General features: G+C 44.0%; 1 protein-coding gene and 1 pseudogene across 1 annotated transcript in view; one reads left to right on the top strand and one right to left on the bottom strand.

The window, feature by feature from the left end:
• Positions 1 to 19,094, top strand: part of GNA14 (G protein subunit alpha 14) — a 157,522-nt gene that overhangs the window by 72,768 nt on the left and 65,660 nt on the right. The window contains exon 2 of the mRNA XM_036261141.1: positions 12,675 to 12,859. Within this exon, the coding sequence (XP_036117034.1) occupies positions 12,675 to 12,859 (185 nt within the window). The remainder of the gene's footprint in view (positions 1 to 12,674; positions 12,860 to 19,094) is intronic.
• Positions 7,905 to 8,002, bottom strand: LOC118630388 (annotated as a pseudogene).

Below are 19,094 nucleotides of genomic sequence, written 5' to 3' on the forward strand. Positions count from 1 at the left end.
AAATAAGCACACGGTAGCCTGTAACCAATCTGTCTCCCCCCTGGACAATCAGACGGCGGCAAAGTCCTGCCGAGGCGTCTCATTTCCACCTCCGATTCGATTCCAGTTGGCTTTTCAAAGTGTAGATAATAGCTGGATTATAGGGGAATATATAAAGTGTGATTTAATGGCTCCTTTGAAGGTATTTTAAATGCATTTCTAAGTTCTAGTATCAAATGGACTTCTCACTGTGGTGCCTCACTTAAATCCATTTTATAAGGCATGTGTTTGGAACCTACACGAGCACTGTGAGGATGGTGATTTCGGGGTAGGTTTAGATTTAATGTGATCACATGACATCACTCCCAGTTTCCAGGTCCAGGAACACTGGCTAACTTAGAAGCATCTCTGCATGTCTGGCCAATACCATGTACCATTCGTATGTGCTTTCCAAGTTTCCTTCAGTTCTTAAAGACCCTGGGTGAAAACAAGTCTCGGTTTTAGTTTGTCATCCTTTCAGCAAACAGTTTAAGTCCGATGTTTCTCTACTGGGCGGATCTGTGCCAAAACAGATGCAGGCTAGAAAGGTAGGTCCTGGGTGAAAGTGAGAAATAAGAAGATTTTGTTATCGCGATTGATCTCTTTAACCCTGCAGGGGCATTGAGCGAGGGAGGCGCTAACCAAGCCAGGGCACAGCAGGAACACAAACAGAAGCTGGTGTCCCCCTTGTCACCACTCAGGCCAGCATGCCCACGCTCTGGCCACACCCCTCTCCAACATCCATGTCTCGGCTGCGCCTCAGGCTGAGGGATGTGCACACTGATGGAATATTCACCCTCATGAGGATGAATTGGGGAAGGCCCCAGAGAGGCCCTAAAAGTAGACTTGGGGCCACTGGGCAGTGAAATTTCAGGCCCTCGCGTGCCTGGGGCATGTCTTGAAGCTGGGGAGAGGACTAGCACTACAGTGGGCATGTCCTCTGGCCCTGTGGCTTTACTCCCCCATTGGGTGGAGAAAGATGAACAAGGCCAGAATGGGTCTGAAGCTCCTTTGTCCACCTCTGAGGGTGGCACTGTGTCCAGCCCTGGAAGATGGGAATCACTGCAGGATGCTGTCTCACTGGCCCAGCTGTTCTCAACCGGCACACATGTGGATGTCTGTTCTGTGCAGATTGTTAGGCTGGGTGTTGTGAGAGGATACAAGATACAAAGCTATTTCTGTCTGGCTGATGTGGCTCAGTGGTTGAGTGTCAAGCCATGCACCAAGAGGTCACCGGTTTGATTCCGGTCAGGGCACATGCCCAGGTTGTGGGCTGGATCCCCAGTGGGGGGCATGCAGGAGGCAGCCAATCAATGTACTTTTTCATTGATATTTCTATCTCTCTCCCTCTCCTTTCCTCTCGCTCTAAAATCAATAAAGGAAAAAAAAATTAAAAAAACAAGCCCTTGCCCTGGCTGGTTTGGCTCAGCGGTTAGAGCGTGGACTTATGGTCCCGAGAGATCCGGGTTTGGTTCCCACTAAGGGCATGTACCGCAGTAGCAGTTTGTCTCCGGCCCTGATTGGGTCGTGCAGGTGGCAGCCACTCGATGTATCCCTTTCACATCGATGTTTCTCTCTCTCTCTCCCCCTCCCACTCTATCTGAACAAAAAATCAAAAAATGTCCTCGGGTGAGGATAAAAAAAAAAAAAAAACAAGCCCTGGCCAGTTTGGCTCAGAGGTTAGAGCATTGGCCCAAGGACTAGGGAGTCCCGGGTTCAGTTTCTGCTAAGGGCATGTACCTTGGTTGTAGTTTGTCCTCGGCCCCAGTTGGGGTTGTGTGGATGGCAACCAATCAATGTGTTTCTCTCACATCGATGTTTCTCTCTCTCATTTCCTCCCTCTCTCCCTTCTGCTGTATCTGAAGATAAATGCAAAAAATGTCCTCGGATGAAGATTAAAAAAAAAAAAAAGTACAAAGCTATTTTGAACTTAGTTACAGGGGAGACAAAAGCTGAACTGGGGCTAATTACAAAATAACTAATTAATGAGGGAAAAGGGTTGGCTTAGAATAGTCGGGTACAGGAATTTGGGGTGAAATGGAGTAAAGCGATGGTCCCAGCTGGGGGGAGAGGGCTGGCTACAAAGCCATGGGGTTCTAGAGATCATGGAGTTCAGGGCTGACAAGGTCATGTTCCAAGGCTTCAGCAGATTCAGCAGATACCTAAGTGTGTGACTAGACCTTGTATAAGACAATAGGGACTAGGGAAAGAATTGGGAGAATGTGTGTGGAATTAGTGAATCATCAAATTCCGATTAAAAATAAAAATGTTGAACAATGTACTGACCAAATGAAGTGGAAATGGGATCCTTGAGTTCAAACGTCTGGGGTTGTTGCTGATGAAATTAAACTGATGTTGCCGTCCTGCTGCAGAAACTTCGTTGCTCCTCCGCATTCACTCCTTAAAAAGCAACTTTATTTTGTTTACAAAATCTTTTTACTTTTCAGTAACAGTTGACATACCTTATTACATCAAAAGAGAGAGAGCTTGTTTCTTTTTTTTCTTCTTCTTAAAACAACAGAATTTCTTTTATGTGTTTAATTATAGCCTTAGAAGAGACATCAGATTGGCTTTTGGTGGAAACAAAATTTTTTCCCATAAGTAGGTCACTGGATATATAATTAAGAGAGAAAATAGCTATTTCATATACAGATTTCTTTTAGTTGAAACGATCACTTTTGAATACATTTTCCCACTGCCAGTAACCAGGCAGCTAGTTGGGTTCTGTTGTTCAGTTGGTTTTATAGCAAGGTCAAAAGTACATCCTCCCAATATAAGAAACATGTTAGCAACTCCCATAATTGTCTCACTGAAAAGCTGGGTTTCTTGTGAAGTTTGAGGTGATGGATTTTCTTATCTTGGGCTGTATGTTTAAGCAGTAAATTAGAATTGTAAGGTCAGAGGAGGCTGTAAAGTCTCTCCCAACCCCAATTAGGCAGTTATACTGAGGGCGACCATATACTTTATTAGCCAAACCAGAACCCTTTGTGAATAAAAAAAAAAAGGTACTATTAATAATTACCTGAAGACAACAGGTATAACTAGGGCTGATCCTAAGCAACTGAAGGTGTGGTCAGACTAGTCATTTTAATTCACCCTGTGGAGAGGAGTCCAGCTACAAACCAAGGGTTGAGAGAGAGAGAGCGCTCGAACTTGATGAGTGGGGTTGGACATGATTCTTAGTCATGAACCATTCGGTTGTTTCTTAGAAATTAAACATATATATTTAAGAAACTCTTGGATATTTGTAAGAGACATGAAAAATTCTTACTCAAATATTTTGGTCTAAGTCATTCTGGAGCTCATGTTTCTGGGGAGACTGAGGTTCAAAGGGATCTTGGCCTGGAGGAAAGGAAACCGCTTGGGTGAAGATGCATGCCCTAGAACTAGTGCCCAACCTAGGCACTCACCATATGCTCAATAAATAATGATTGGGATGACTAAGAACATCCTGCATTGGACCGTGAGCTTAGTGATTGAGAGTTGTGCAATAGAAAAGAAATGTATTTCTTTCAGTGGAAGAAGCCATAATGAAGACCGTTAGATGAGAACTCAAGGGTTGATTTGGGCATTGAGAGGAGAATTAAAGGGGGTGAATAAATTTCATTTACTTTGGGAAAGCCTCACCCTGAATGAAATGATAGGACGGATTCCAAGGCTGCATGGTGATTAGATGAGGAGTGCTAAGGAAAGGGGCACCCGTCAACCTTCCAATGTTCAGACATTCACTGAGCACCTGCTCTGTGGCACGTGTTGCCCACGGTGCTGGAGCTCAAGGTGAAGAAGTGTTCCTGATCTGAGGGAAATCACAGACTAGTGAGGAGACATGTAAACATAAACACCACGACAAAATGTAATGTTCATGGAATGTAAAGATATAGTAGTAACAGGAAGAAGAGAATGAGTCTTCCACCTCGGAATTCAGGAGGATTCATGGGGAAAGTGATGCTGGAGGTGTGTGATGAGCTCATCTGGGAGTCAGAAGGCCTACTGAGGTAGAGAAAAGAAAACAAAAATCACATGGCCTGAATTTTAAGTGGCTAATGTACCCTTGCCAATATCTTGCTATTACCTAAAATGGACCTTTCAAGGGTAGAGTCACATAATTTGATTACAATGTATAGCTACTTGAATCTGAATAAAATTCATTTCATATTCAGAATTATGAAAAGAAGTTCAGAAGAATGGTTTTTTAACTTTCCAAGGTGGATGGATGACAGTGCATTGTGTTTTCAAAGCTCTGTGGCTGGGAATCCCATGCTTTCACTCTTAACCTGGCCCTCCATTTAGTTGCACTAGGAGCTACTTTTCTTTAACTAACATTTATTTGCATTTCAATTTATCTTTGGGGGGTGGGGAAGGACAGATAGAAGAGTGGGCCAGGTACGCTGTACTTGCTGGTGTTTCAGCAAAGTGCTTCAGTGCTTCCAATGATCCCTTGTCTCCTTGCCTGTGCCTATTGACGGTTATGGATTTTAGGTCCATTGTCTCTTTTTAGAGATTCTTTCTTTTCCCTCAATAAAAATTTATCTGTTTATTAGTCTTTCTCCTCTGTCTTTTTCAACATGAGCAAAATCAAGCTGTTGGACAATCATAACTAGAATGAGAACAAGTCCGACTTTAAACTCATTCTTGTTATATCACTCCTTATATTCTTTCAAAGTTTGAGAAGCCAAAGTCTTGCCAGTGCCCCAGTATAATTTCTTGGTGCGCATATCTGTAAGAATGGACAGAATACTCATTTTTAGGAAGAGAAATGAACTGTGGAAGATTCTCAAACCATTTATGAAATGATTACTATTTGTCTTCTTGGAAAGTAAAACAAGTATAAGTCAGAGTCAGAGATCAGAAAGTGATCTCATGACCTTCCTTATAAGTAAAATGAGTTGTACATCTAATGAAATCAGTAATATTTTAACCACAAGCCATAGAACTTAATTTGGAGCATTTTCTCCTATCCTTTGTGCAGCTTACTATTTTAAGGTAAAGGTAATTGATATCTAAAACATTTTCCAAAATAAAGTTTTGTCACTACAAAGCACTTGATTCTTAAGACTCTGTATATTTTGCTACTTTTCTAGACCCTCATTCAGATAAGCTATTGACATACAATGAGCAAAGTTGTGTAACTCTTTATAGAAGACTCAGTTGTAATGTTTGGCAAGTAATGAAGATCTCCTGATCATGTGACTATATACAAGAGCTACATATCAGTTAATGACAACTGCTTGCTGATAGAAAGCTGATAGTACTCAGCTAAACATTTGTATTGAATTTTAAAAGAATACCACATTTATATCACAGAAATTTGATTGAATAGGTGAGTAGCTCAAATTAATTTAGAGGACAAATTAGCTTTGCTGTCTTGCACAGAGCCAAGTGATAGGTCACATCAGTGTGTCCAGGCTCTCTTCTCAGCCCACTGGTCTCACAGATCATTTAGACCAGACGACCAATGTCCTGAATTGTGTTCTCAGTTTTGTTCATTTGTTCTATTTATATTCTGTAACACCGAGCTCAAAAAACAATGACCTCTCACAGGTGGTTTTGGAAAACATCACCAACTGTTGGAGATGACCCTGCCATCTCAGGAGCCTGATCAGCTCCTGGCCTTGGCTCTCAGGGAGGCAGTCTTGACTCAAGATTGTGCATACACATTAGAACAGTTGGCTTTCTTTATAGGTGTCCTTGGTCTATCACTTGGAAAGGATTTTATTTGCTTTGGCCTCTGTTCCCTCCTGGCTCCTAAAAAGGAACTTTTTTTCTTCTTCATGAACCTTTCTATGTATTTAAAATTAAGCTTAAATTTGAACTTCATATTACTTTCTCCAATATCAGAAAGAGTTCAGAATTTTAGTGCAAAGACGTTTTGTTGGCCGTTTTTCAATTACATGAGTGTCAACCCTCAGTTTTTACTGGGTTAGGTCACAGTAGATTCAAGAAGCCTCTAGACAGGAAGGGAGAAAGTTCCTTCAGGGGTGGAATATAGAAGGTAAAATTTCATGTGAAGAGGACACTAATTTGTGTGTATTGTTTTCCAAAATATGGTACCCCGATCACTGGTGATAGATGTTTTTTTTGTTGGAATATCATGGAAGTCTTATTTACTTTATTATAATATATATAATTTGATTAATCATGGCAAATAATACTGTTTTTTTTTCATTTATGACATTTATGTTTCCTTTCATGAAAAGCTTATTTAAAGAATGCAAAAATATTAAATAACCATACAGGTGGTATATGAATATGATAAAAATCACAAAGTAGGTACACAAATAATGGAGTTTTGAGAAACACTGAAGCCAGGAGCAAGTGTCTTACAGGGAAGCCCCCAGACCTGCCAGGGCAAAGGTGCACACCATCACCCACAGACAGCAGGAAGCTGGTGGAGGTGAGCTTTAAGTTAAAGTAGGACACACTGTCAATATATGTGAACCACACCAGAGTAGCAAGCTATGAGTGTTCACTTGAACTACTTATTGAGTGTCTACTCTGGAAAAGTAAAGAAGTCATGTTTATGGGGCTGGAAGAGGCAGAGGATCCCGGCAGAGTGTCTGACCCTTACTTGAGAAGCAGATTGGACGCCAGCCAGGAGGTCCAAGTGCCTGAATCAGAACTCACCTGCTGATTTTCTTACAAAGGACAGTTGGGGTAGGATAATGCTCAGCAAGAACATCAAATGGAACAGGCTCTCTCTCTCTCTTTTTTTTTATCCTCACTCGAGAACATTTTTCCATTTTTTTGTTCAGACAGAGTGGGAAGGAGAGAGCGAGAGAGAAACATCGATGTGAAAGGGACACATCGAGTGGCTGCCACCCACACAACCCAACCAGGGCCAGGGACAAACTGCAACCGAGGCATGCGCCCCCAGCGGGAACCGAACCCCGGTCTCTCTGGACCGCAGGCCGACGCTCCAACTGCTGAGCCAAACCAGCCAGGGCATGGAGCAGGCTCTTAATGAAAGCTTAAAAGTACTTGTAACCATTGTGTTTTTTTCCCCCCAAGTATGAAAACCATGAAGCAAAAAGTAATTTGTATTTGCAATAGAATCTAGAAACACAATTGTAATTATATTCCTTTCCTCATCTATATTTAACAGCATTGGGTCCAGGAGAAAAAGTCCTCCTGGGCTGCAGTCCTCCCCCTGCCTCTCCCCTCCCCTCCCTTCTGGCCTCTTAATGAGTCCCTCAGTAACCTGCCAGCAGAATTTGCCTTCCAATCAAATGCTGTTCCCAGGTTGAGGGCTCACCTTGCTTCCCCCTCTACAGTTCAGGCTGTGGAGGAGCCCCCACCAGCTTTTGCATTTGTGAGTGAGAAGGTCCCCACAAAAGGAAAAGAATCAGTAGAGTGGACCCATGCTACCGACTCAAATCGCACATTCTATTGCGTAGTTAGGTGGGATGTAAAAGCTAAGTCACCTAATCCTCCCATCACCAATAATGTTCATTCTAAAAGTCATATTCTTTCATTTTTCTTTTACTTGTACAGAATAAATGGTTATACTCAAGGTCCAAGTGTTGAGTTTCTGTTTAGAACCAGTAAGGAGACTCAACTGAGATCCTCAGCTTGAGTCTACTGGTCCCCGTGGTCCTGGCCACAGCTGTCATTGCAGAGAGACCTTTGTCTCACGCCCCTTCTGCCCACGTGACCCCATCTGCTGCTGGAACCATTTCATTTAGAACAGAGCTCTGAAGGGTTAAAGATAAAGTCCCAAGTGTTAGAATCTCAGTACCAGATGAAGACTGTGCTGAAGGCTGTAGGACAGTGTGACGTGGCCATTTATTTGGGGAAACACTCAATGTAAAACTAGCACATGGCATTATCATGGGAAGTGCACATACCAACATAGACCTGGATTTAGACTAAAGACCCAACACTTCTCAGCTGGGTGGCCTTGGACTTAAACTTTGACCTTGGACAAAGATTTAACTGGTAAGAACAGATACTACACTTGATCTTAGCCAGAAGGCCAAGAAGCGATAGACAAAGATTAAATATACTATTTGATCCTTCTGATTTTCAGTTTTCCTTCTGGAAAAAGAAGACGCTAACTGGGTTGTGTTGAGGTTTAAACAAGAGCAAGAGAACCCCTCCCCACCGAGTCTCTGCTCTCTGGACCTCAGCCCCCTGTGACATGTGTCTTTCATGCTCTTTGCCTTTAACCTGTCCTTTTCTGCTTCACATTTACTTTATTCTTCAAATAACCACAGTACAGAAGTAAAGAATATTTAAAAATATTGGTATTAATCAAATACCTCTACATATTGCCCTGGTCAGTTTGGCGCAGTGGTTAGAGCGTCGGCCTGCGGTCCAGAGAGACCTGGGTTCAGTCCTGTTAAGGGTGTGTACCTCAGTTGCAGTTTGTCCCCAGCCCCAGTTGGTCGTGCGGGTGGCAACCACTTGATGTGTCCCTTTCACATCGATGTTTCTCTCTCTCTCTCTCTCTCCCTCCCTTCCTTTCCTCCTTCCCTCCCTCCCACTCTATCTGAACAAAAAGTGGAAAAATGTCCTCGGGTGAGGATTAAAAAAAAATTTACATATTATTTTTATTAATCTTTAAAAACATTTTTGTTTTGAAATATTCCATGTCCAAAAGTAAAAATCAGTAACTTTTTAGAAATGTGCCTAGGTTTGGGGCAGGTTGTGGGGTTGGCTTTAACCTCTTGTAAGTGAATGACCTTTATAACTAAAAGGATCCCCTACCTTTGTGTTCGGGCTGGGTCTTGAGCAATTTTTTTTTTTATGTTCGAGCCAAAATCATAGTTTTCCTTGTGATAGTTACATCATCTCTCCATTCATGCCAGCTTTGTGGTGTGTAGAATGTAAAAGTAAGTGTTACATTTGCTTGGACTAAGGTAGCACTGGACCAGAGGTCAACCTTGCTGGGGTGGAAGATCAGAGATGGGAGGAGATGCAGGGACCAATCTTGTCAGGGACTTTGGACCAAGCTCTGACAGTATAGGGTCTTCCCGCAGGTCCTCACGTTATCATCTGGGGTTTGGGCAGCCAAGAGTCATCATTAAAATTGTGGCTTCAAGGGCACCTGTTCTCGTCACAGTCATCTTGAGACAGTTTATATCACATTTTTCTGCAGTTGTCCATGATGTAAGTAAGACCTCCGGAGGGAAACTGTGAATTCTCATGTTTGTTCCAGCCCCACCTTCATGTACCCATTCTTTGAGAGCTGGTTATGTAGCAGGCACAGTGTTCGTGGTACCCGGATGAGTGGATTCCAAGCCTCACCCTTACTGGGCTAAGTGTGCAGTGAGAGACTTACCTGCAAACAAGCGCTGAGGGACTGTGTTCCGTGGGGTGTCCGCAGGCACCTTGAGAGCTCAAAGGGGGCAGGCCTGGCTCTTGGCTATTGGAGGGGAAGAAATTCCTTCAGGGGAGGTGACATTTGTGCAGAACCTTAAAGGCCGAGGTGTTGATGGCCTGGCTGCTAGCCCCAGCTCTGCGTGTGCGCCGACCTTCCTTGCTCGCTGACTCCCAGCAGTGCCTCATCTCTGACGTGGGAAGACGGCACCCACCTTTCCTGCCGTGGAAGTGAGGTCACAGTGAGACGGCTTCTGGGGATGCACACCTGTCTGCAGGCCCTTCCTCGTGCCCCAGCACGCGCCTACCGGATGCTGGGTCTGCCGGGGTGCAGGGTTCAGTATGTGGCCGTGCACTTCTGATGTGTCCTCCTTAGAAGAGTGTAACTGTGTCCTTTCGGTCATGACCCTGACTTTCTTCTTTGACGAAACGGTTTGTCATTAGAATCTGATTATCTGGAAATCCTCATTCTTTATCTTGCAAGCTGTGTGACTAGCAGAGGTCACTTCGTCCCAGGTTTCTTCTCTGTAAAAGAAAGATGATGATAATAGGACCTATGGTATAGGGTGGCCGCGAGGATTAAAGGACATAATTTATACAGAGTACCTGGGACGTAGTGATGACTCTTTCAGTTAAGATTATTGGGACTGAGAGAGTCACCCAGAAAGGGTCACAGAGAATCAGGAAAAGGCTCCTGCGTGGCCACTTTTTGTGGTTGCTCCTGCTGTGGTTGAAGTCAGTGTACCCACGTAGCACCCTGGCTGGTTGATAGAGGATGACCCACTGTGTTTTCCCAGGTTATGGACAGTGCCGTAGTTGAGACTGGATGCATTCTTTATTACTACTCTGCATTCAAAAATACTGGAATATTATTCAAGCTTTAAAAAGGAGGCAAATTCGGACATATGCTACAGTGTGGATGAAGCTTGAAGACCTTATGCTAAGTTAAGTAAGCCAGTCACAGAAAGAAATACTGTGTGATTCCACGTCTACAAGGCAACTAGTTTCCAGAGAGAAGAAGCTGAGTGGTGGTTGCCGGTGTATGTTGGGGGGTTGTTTCATGGGAATGGAGTTTCAGTTCTCTCGGATGTCGAGTTCTGGAGATTGCACAATAGTGTGAGTGTACTCAGTACTACTGAACTGGACACTGAAAAATGGTTAACATGGTGAATTTTTGTCTATTTTACCACAATTGTTTTAAAGCTTATTGAGCATGCGCCAAGCATTAGACACAATTCCTGGTATGAGGAGAGACTGTGAGTGAAAACAAATGTGTCCCCGTCACTCCTTATGGAACTTACAGGCGCATAGGGGAGACACATGTCAAAAGAAGAGTGACGTTAATGGACAAAAGTACAGGAACAGGTGCTACAAAGAGCGGTTCATGGTACCATGAGAACCTAGAATACAAAGACTTGACCCGGAGAGGGAGGCCAGGCCAAGAGCAAAGGTGAGGAGGATGAAGGGAGACCTTGCTAAGAATGTGCAGGTCATGTGCCAAGGTTGCAAGGAGGAAGGGTCTGAAAGGGTCGCTGGAGTGCAGAGGGCAGGAGCAGGTGTGGTGAGAAGTGGCTGGTGAGAACGGAGGGGCCAGACACACAGCCTGCTGGCCATACTAAGTTGTCTCTTTCTGAGCAGAGCGGGAACTCATTTGAGGGTTTTAAGCTGAGGATAAAGAGACAGACAGAAAAGCGGGTTTGTGTTTTGAAAAATATCCATCTGAAGGGACACTTTTTCTTACAAGGAAATATCACATACTGGGAGTTCTATCAATTATCCATATAACTGAAAAGAAGTCCCTTAAGTGTTTCTCAGGGCCCTGATTTCAGTACAAATGGTGACCCATGTCCCATAGGTCTTGTAGTTATAGGTTATAATCAAGCTAACAAACAGTTATCAACATGTTCTTTTTTCCCCACCCTGACAAACATGCCTCTATACTTAAAATGTTGGAAAGGATATGTACAACTATGGGTTGTTTTTATGACTAAGAATTAAGGAAGTATCAAAGAATTTAATGTAATTATAAATGCATTGTCTGGGTGTTCTGTTGAGTCAATGAGATGTTTGAGTAATAAAGATTTTATAATTAATAAATTATTTCCTATTCCATAATGTTTGTCTTCTTTATTTAAAAAAATCACTAATTTTGTTGTTCTAGTGAAGAGTTTTGTATTCTTTTGACAGAAATAGGCAACTTTCCTTACTTTGCAACAGCTTTATTGAAACATAATTTGCATGCCATACAACCCCAACATTCGAAGTATATAACTGCTCTTGAGTTATTTTAGTTCTGAGATAGGTTCTCATCATTTTGATATGAAATGATGCCCTCCTGAAGGCATGTCAACCTGCATTGTTAACAAAGTTTGAAATGCAGTACTTAGATTTGAAAATGAACCACATACATTTAACATACCATGTTCCAAACATGACAATGGGATTTCATACAATAAATTATCACAGAAAATATTAGAATATTTATTGGAATAATCCCACCATATAAATCTTTATCACCTAGATAACAACTTTTACTGTCTGTTCAAGCAATATCTCAATCTAATATTGATGGACAGTCCCGGCATCATGTATCCCCATGTTCTGTCTGGACATCTGTACAAATGAAGGGCAGTAGAAATGATCTGATACTCTCAACTGTTCCTAGACTGCCAGGTGCAGAGATTAGAGGACATCTGAACTACAACTTGGAATACGAGGAGGAGCAAGAATGTAGACACTTGGTACAATAGGGCTGGTGCTTCATCGTGCAAGGATCAACTGTATTCATGTGTCTGAAGGGATGGAATTGACAAGTTAATTAGCCTTTTCTCTTGCCCTGGTGTTCCTGCTGCTCACACCCTCCCTGCACTCTGACGGGGCTCGTTACTGCCCCTGCCGGATCAGCAGAGGGGAATCCTTGGGTGCCTGGGGCTTTCAGACACAGTTGCCAGTTGTTCTGAGGACTTAGGGCACGAGAGATAGGGGAGCAGTTCCCTGGGGCCTCAACAGTGTTAGTCCCAAGAGCTGATGCTTATGATTGCTCCAAGTGACACAGACACTCATGTGTCCTTAATTAATTTGTGTGTGTGTGTGAGAGAGAGAGAGAGAGAGAGAGAGAGAGAGAGAGGCTGATTGATGATAGATCATTGATTTCAGACCTTCTAAAGCGCAGTCTCCCGGACAGAGACCGCTCTGCCCAGCATTTGACGGGCCTTTTCCAAGTTCACCCCGTTACCTGTTCATCGTGATGTGGACCACCTCTGCCAGGAGGGCCTCTCTCTCTGTGTGTTCCTTTGGAAGACTGCTGACTGTGTTTCTCACTTGTTTTCTCTCATTAGGAACCGGTGAAAGTGGCAAAAGCACCTTTATCAAGCAAATGCGAATTATCCATGGGTCCGGTTACAGCGATGAAGACAGAAAGGGGTTCACGAAGCTGGTTTACCAAAACATATTCACCGCCATGCAAGCCATGATCAGAGCCATGGACAACCTGAGGATCCAGTACACCTGTGAGCAGAATAAGGTAAAGCGCAGCAGGGGCCTTGGCCCTGTTTGCGAGCACACGCTTTCCGACTCTGGTGAGCAGATGTTTCTGAGCAAAAAGATTCACCGAGCGCTTTGGTCAGAGGCAGAAGCAGCTCTTGCGCTCCAACTCCAGAGAAGCGTGGCGGATGTAGTCTGCCCTGCGCTCTTGCGTATGCAGGCGTTCTAGCACAGAGGTGGTGGGCAGGGATTTAGGACTGTGGGCAGTTATTTAGTTTGCTGATTTCAGGCAGAGAAAAGCAAGACATACCCATTTTCTCTTCCAGCTAAAATACCCAGTTAGTTTTTCAGTGGAGCAACAGAGACCTTGGGTTTATAAGAGCTAACTTTTCAGAATTTCCAGTCTTCGGAAATATTTTCACAAATGCGCCACAGACTACTCAGAGAAAGCAGTGGGTTCTGTTTGTTTATTTGGGAACTAGCCCTTCTTGGATGGTAAGTGATAGCATATGAGAGTGGTGCTTATATCCAAGTAGTGGCTGACTCTGATAAAGCAATGGTATCCAGCCCACACTGGCTTTCCTATCACCAGTGGTCATTTAAAATACAAATCTGTGGAAGACCACAGGAAATAATGAGGCGGGGTGGCGGGAGGAGGAGACAAATAACATTTCATGTGGTATATTGGAATGCAAATCTATTGGAAAATGCTATGTCTGAGTTCATTAGGAATCTGGATTAGCAATATAATTTATTTAAAATTATACCAAATACAACATGACATGATAAAGAGAAAAATTCTGTGTAAGATGAGCGTCTCATGGATCTATTAACTGCATGGCTTTACTGTAGACCCCAAGGACAACTTTATCATGAACGGGCAGCACCTAGTATTTGCGGATATTGTGTGTATGTATGTATAGATAGATAGATAGATATAGATAGATAGATATAGATATATAATATACCAAGATTTTCAAAGCAATCAATCAAAATTTTTTATTTCTCAGTGACTGGGTTACATAGCAAAACACAGCAGGCACCGAATTTTAGATTACTTTTACATCTTGTCTGCAAATTTGTGTCTACTACCATTTCCTTGCGGTCTTGAAGAAATGAAGGAATGTGTTTAGCCTATAGCTTCAACTTTCAAAAGTGTTATACTGAACAGTGTGTGTGTTCGGGGGGGAATAGCCTTTAACATATCTGATGCCAAGTAAGGCACCAGGTGCAAACAGCCACTGGGAGATTCTAGAGGTGACTCTGATGGTTCTTCTACACATTGGTTTTGAGCTCATGCTTTCTATTTTTTGAAACTATGCCACTCTTATATAGATATACGTGTGTGTGTGTGTGTGTGTGTGTGTTTATTGATTTTTTCAGAGAGAAGGAAAGGGAGAGAGATAGAAACATCAATGTTTCCAGAGAAACACCTATCAGCTGCCTCCTGCACGCCCCCTGCTGGGGATCGAGCCCGCAACCCGGGCATGTGGCCTGAGCTGGCATCGAACAGGGACAGCTTAGTCCATGGGAGGACGGCTCAGTCCATGGGAGGACGCTCAGTCCACTGAGCCACACCAGCTGGGCTGTGCCATTCTTTTTTAATCACCCTGTATGGAGTATTTTAAAAATGAGGCCATCTGTGAACATGTAGGACTAAAAGAGGTATGTCAGGAACATTCTTGTGGTTTAGTTCATCTCTTTTTTTCTGTTCTAAAATGCATTTGTTTCTCCGTCATAGTAGGGCGACCGGGGAAAGCTTGGACTTTAGGGATGGGTTTGTAAACAGACCTAATGGGAGGAAACTGCTCAAGTGTAAGCCAGCCCTGCTTACCTTGGCAACGTGTGTGGAGAACCCAATCAGATTTGGTCATCCAGATCTCTGGGTTTTTGTTTAGTTCTGTCAAGGTCTTCCCTCTAGTGCTACTTGGAGAGTTTACGTTTCGAACCAAAAGGTTTTATGGGGTTTCTCCTTTTCCCTTGATCTTAATTATTTTTCATCAGGCCATGTCCATGTGCCCACTATGTTAGTTCCCACAGCTGCTGTAACAAAGTACCTCGAACTGGGTGGCTTAGAAGAGAAATTCGTGTGGCAACAGCTCTGCAGTCTAGAAATCTGACATCGAGGTTGGTTAGTTCTGGGGAGGCTCTGAAGGAAACTGTTCCCTGCCCTCTCCTAGCTCCTGTCATTGCTGGTGACCTTTGCTGTCCCTTCCAGTCTCTGCCGCTGTCTTCACACAGAGTTCTCCCCTGTGTGTCTCTGTGTCCCCCATTCTCCTCTCTGTCTGTGTCCAGATTTTCTTCTTATAAGGACACCAGTCATTGGATGTACCTTGATTACATCTACAAAGACCCCATTTCCAAACATAGTTACTTTCTGAGGTTGAGGTGTGCATGAATTTCAGAGGGATGCTGGTCAACTCAGTAGAATCTGCCCCCTTCTTCATGTCTATCCCACAAGCAAAATATTGCCCCCCATTCCAATAGTCCCCAAAGTCTTAACCATCCCAGCATCAACTCTGTCTCACAGCTAATCTAAGCATCCACTCACAAGGTCCCAAATCTCATCATTTAACTCATCTGAATCAGGTATGGGTGAGCTTTGGGGTTTGGTCCGTCCTGGAGCATATTCCTCTCCTTCCACAGACCTGTGAAACTAGGAAGCAAGTCCGTTGTACGTCCTGTCTCCTCCTCGCTTGCTGCGTCTGGCTCCGTTCTCGGCGCTTCTCTCTTTCCACTTCGAGTAGCTGCTTTCATGCTTCCTAACCGTCCTCTTACCCTCACACATATGCCTGGGATGGACCACATGCTGAATGCTGTAAAGGAAGGCAAAGATTAAGTAGAAAGAACATTGGATTGGTTCCTAAAAATCTGGGCTCTGCTCAGGGCTCCCCCGTGGGTCTTAGGCAGGAGTCAGCAAACTTTTTCTGTAAAGGGCCGGAGAGGAATCGTTTTGGCTTTGGGAGGCTACACGGTGTCTCTGGCAGCTGCTCAGCTTTACTTTTGCAGCGTAAACGCAGCCGTGGGCGGAGCGGAAACAAATGAGTAGGACTCGCTGGTGAACTCTGGGCGCAGTGTAAAAGCGACGCTTACCTCATGGTGCGTAAGACACAGCCGTGGCCCCAGCTCCCGGCCTCGTCCTAAGGGAACCGAAGCACCTGCCTGGTCTGCATTTCTCCATCCACGCAATGGAGCCCACACATGCTTGTCCACTCTGTAAGACAACACGAGCAAAAGGAGTGCTGCTGTGGAAATCAAGGGGCACTGGAGAAATAAGGTTATTATTGGGGCAAGTTTGAAAACCAAACACTGACTCACTTTTCTCCTGTGACTTGTTTAGGTCATCTGCATCCATTCCTTCTCTATTGCCTTCTGAATAATTGCCTCTGCGGACTAAAACTGGTTTCTAAACATGAAACTGTAACAACCATACTCATTTAAGTCACAACGTGATAAAAGGATTAGTGTTCCGATAGTGTTAAGTAATTAAAGAAGCGTGGTATGCACTGTTATCTTCTGTACAGAGTGTTGCATCCCTTGAAACAATCAATTAGCACAGACAGGGACAAACGAAGCCTCCACTGGCTCTTCTTTTCACAGTGGTGTATCACTTCCCTCAGTTCCTCTTTGCTGCAATTTTAGTTTGATTATCTGATTTTTGTTCAGAGCTGGGAACACTTTCTTTAAAGTATGGATAAGGAAATAAAAAGTGATTTTGGAGGTTTTTACAATTTTGAAATGTTAGCAAGATGATTGCTCAGCTAGGCTGTTGAAAACCTTGACCGATTACGAATAGGCTGCTTATGAAAGAAAAATGATCAGTTTAGTTCAGTATTCGTTTTTTAACCAATATACATTTTTTTAACTAAGATATGGCCTTGAGCCCTGGCCAGTTTGGCTCAGTGGTTAGAGCGTCGTCCCGCAGACCAAAGAGTCATGGGTTCAATTCCGGTCAAGGGTACGTACCTCGGGTGCGGTCCGGTCCCTGGCCCTGGTAGGGGTCGTGCGGGAGGCAACCACTTGATGTGTCCCTCTCATGTCCATATTCCTCTCTCTCTCTCCTTCGCACCCTGTCTGAAAATACATGGAAAAATATCCTTGGGTGAGGATTTAAAAAAATAGATAAAGCCTTGAAGAATATTTTCTTCTTCCTTTTCTGCTTTTCTTTTTAAGGAAATGATTCGTATGTATTTGTTCACTCTGTTGATAAGCCTTGATTTTACGAATGTCTCTCAAGTGTGGTGTGAGCACATTAGAACTCGGGACTTCTTGAATACGCAGTCCAAAGGCCTGTGCCCAGCAACAAGGCTCCTGAGTGTGCGTTAACTTATGCTCATGCTTACAAGTCATGACTTTGGTGCAGCCCGAAGAACATGTTCTGGCTGTTTGTAGTGTCTCCAACTTGGAAAATTCTTATTCTAGGCCTGTCCTAGAAGAACATCCTTTTGATCCCCTTACAAGTTTTGCAGAAACTTCTGGGATGATTTAGACATAGAATGTCCCAAGGGCAAAGGACAGCCTGCCTGCCTTCTCAAAAGCCTTCTAGTTCTGTGTTGGGTGGTCCCTAGAGAAAGGAATTAGGTCTTTTATAGGCTGTCTGGGCCGCAGACCCCAGCTTCTCCCTGGACCCTTTGCTTTGGGGAGCTCTTTACTACACTGGGGTCACGTCATATTTGCATATAAGTTACACATTTAATTGCAGGGACTCATCACAAAAGCAAAACCAGCATTTTTTAAAAGGAAAGTTACTAATCAAACAATTCTCTGCCTGCCAATCCACTCCAGGCACCCCATTTGGGATTCGGTGCTTCCAGAAGTGTGAGGCGTGACACTCCCACCGAAGATCATCTTACTCGGTTAGACGCCTTTGCTGATCCCAAGTCACAGCTGAGGAGGTCGGCTTGGACCATCCAGCCAACCGCCCAGCTCAGGCTGAATGTTGGGGTTGAGTGGACTCAGAAGGTCTCCCCAGGTCTGTTTGAGGTTTGGCAGGTTCTCTATTTGGCAGAACAGATGCCGTTGTCATCAGTTCCCTGTGGTGTCTCGAGTGTCAGCCCCTCTCCTGAATGCTGAGCCCATCAGGCAGTAGGACATCTGCAACAGGCTTGCTTTGTAGACTTGGCTGCGCCTTGGAATCACCAGGGGGTCTTTTCTGCTGCCACCCCCAAGGGTCAGAGCTAAATATTCTTGGAAAGGAGCCTGAGCTTTGCCCTGACTTTTAGAAGCTTCCCCGGTGATTCCAATTAGGCAGCCAAGGTTGAGAACCACTGATACATGTATCTCAATGTCATTCAGAGTTGTTCAGTTTGTATTCGACTTCCTATCCATCTTTCCATCATGGGGGTGAGATTCTGAGACTCCTCCATGGTACGGCCTGATTCATCTCTACCGAAAGGGAAACCAAGTGGTCACTTTGAGGGTGTTTGTTTTGTTCAGCAGCCTGGCTGCCTCAGTTAAATTAGGTGACGGCAGTCTCAACACTGTCTCCAGGGGACGTTTTTTAATTCAGGTCAGATTCTGTGCTTGTTTGCTTGGTGTCCCTCAGGCGCCCAGCCCCGCATCAAACCCAGAGCTGTAGGGGTGGGTCGGGAGGGGCGAGAAAGGGCTGCGGCTCGTTCTCCAGAGGTTGCCTTCTGGCCTCCTCTTCCTCCTGTGGCCACGTGGAAATCGTCACTGCTGTTTGTTTAGTGGAGAATCAGGAATGCAGGTTGTGTTGATAACATGCCCAAAATGTAGATTCTGTTTATACTAAAAGTGGCTTACTGTTGTGTTTTGTAATTAGAGACAAGACGCGTTAGGAAATCAAGCAATTATACGTTTTCACTCATTGTCAATAGGTATTTTTATCTGTTGAGATGGTAGCTTACCAAGTATAAATCTTAAACGTCGAATATACATGCCACTTTACATCTAAGCACTGAAGTCTAGGATTCATGGGGCAGGATCACAGAAGATGACATATTTTTTAACACCAGAAAGAGCTTTGATGATGTCACATCTGTGTGGCTGGAACTCTCCAGCCTAACTTCTCGTCCTCGAACGCGTGAGGCTGGCGTTCTCGAGGGGTCTGTTCGGGACTCGTGCGAGGAGAGCAGGCCCAGTTAAGTGAAAAGAGTCGATGGATGTCACTTTTTGTAGAAAAGTTTCTCAGGGCTTGAAGTATTTTAAGATATTCTTATTTTCTAATTTTTTAAACATCTGTTTAAATATATCTTTCAGTCCCACTTGCTCACCCCATTTGAAAAGTCAGATTCCGCATGAGCCTCTGGGAGGAG

This window comes from Molossus molossus, unplaced genomic scaffold, assembly GCF_014108415.1.
Source record: "Molossus molossus isolate mMolMol1 unplaced genomic scaffold, mMolMol1.p scaffold_m16_p_14, whole genome shotgun sequence".
Taxonomy (NCBI): domain Eukaryota; kingdom Metazoa; phylum Chordata; class Mammalia; order Chiroptera; family Molossidae; genus Molossus; species Molossus molossus.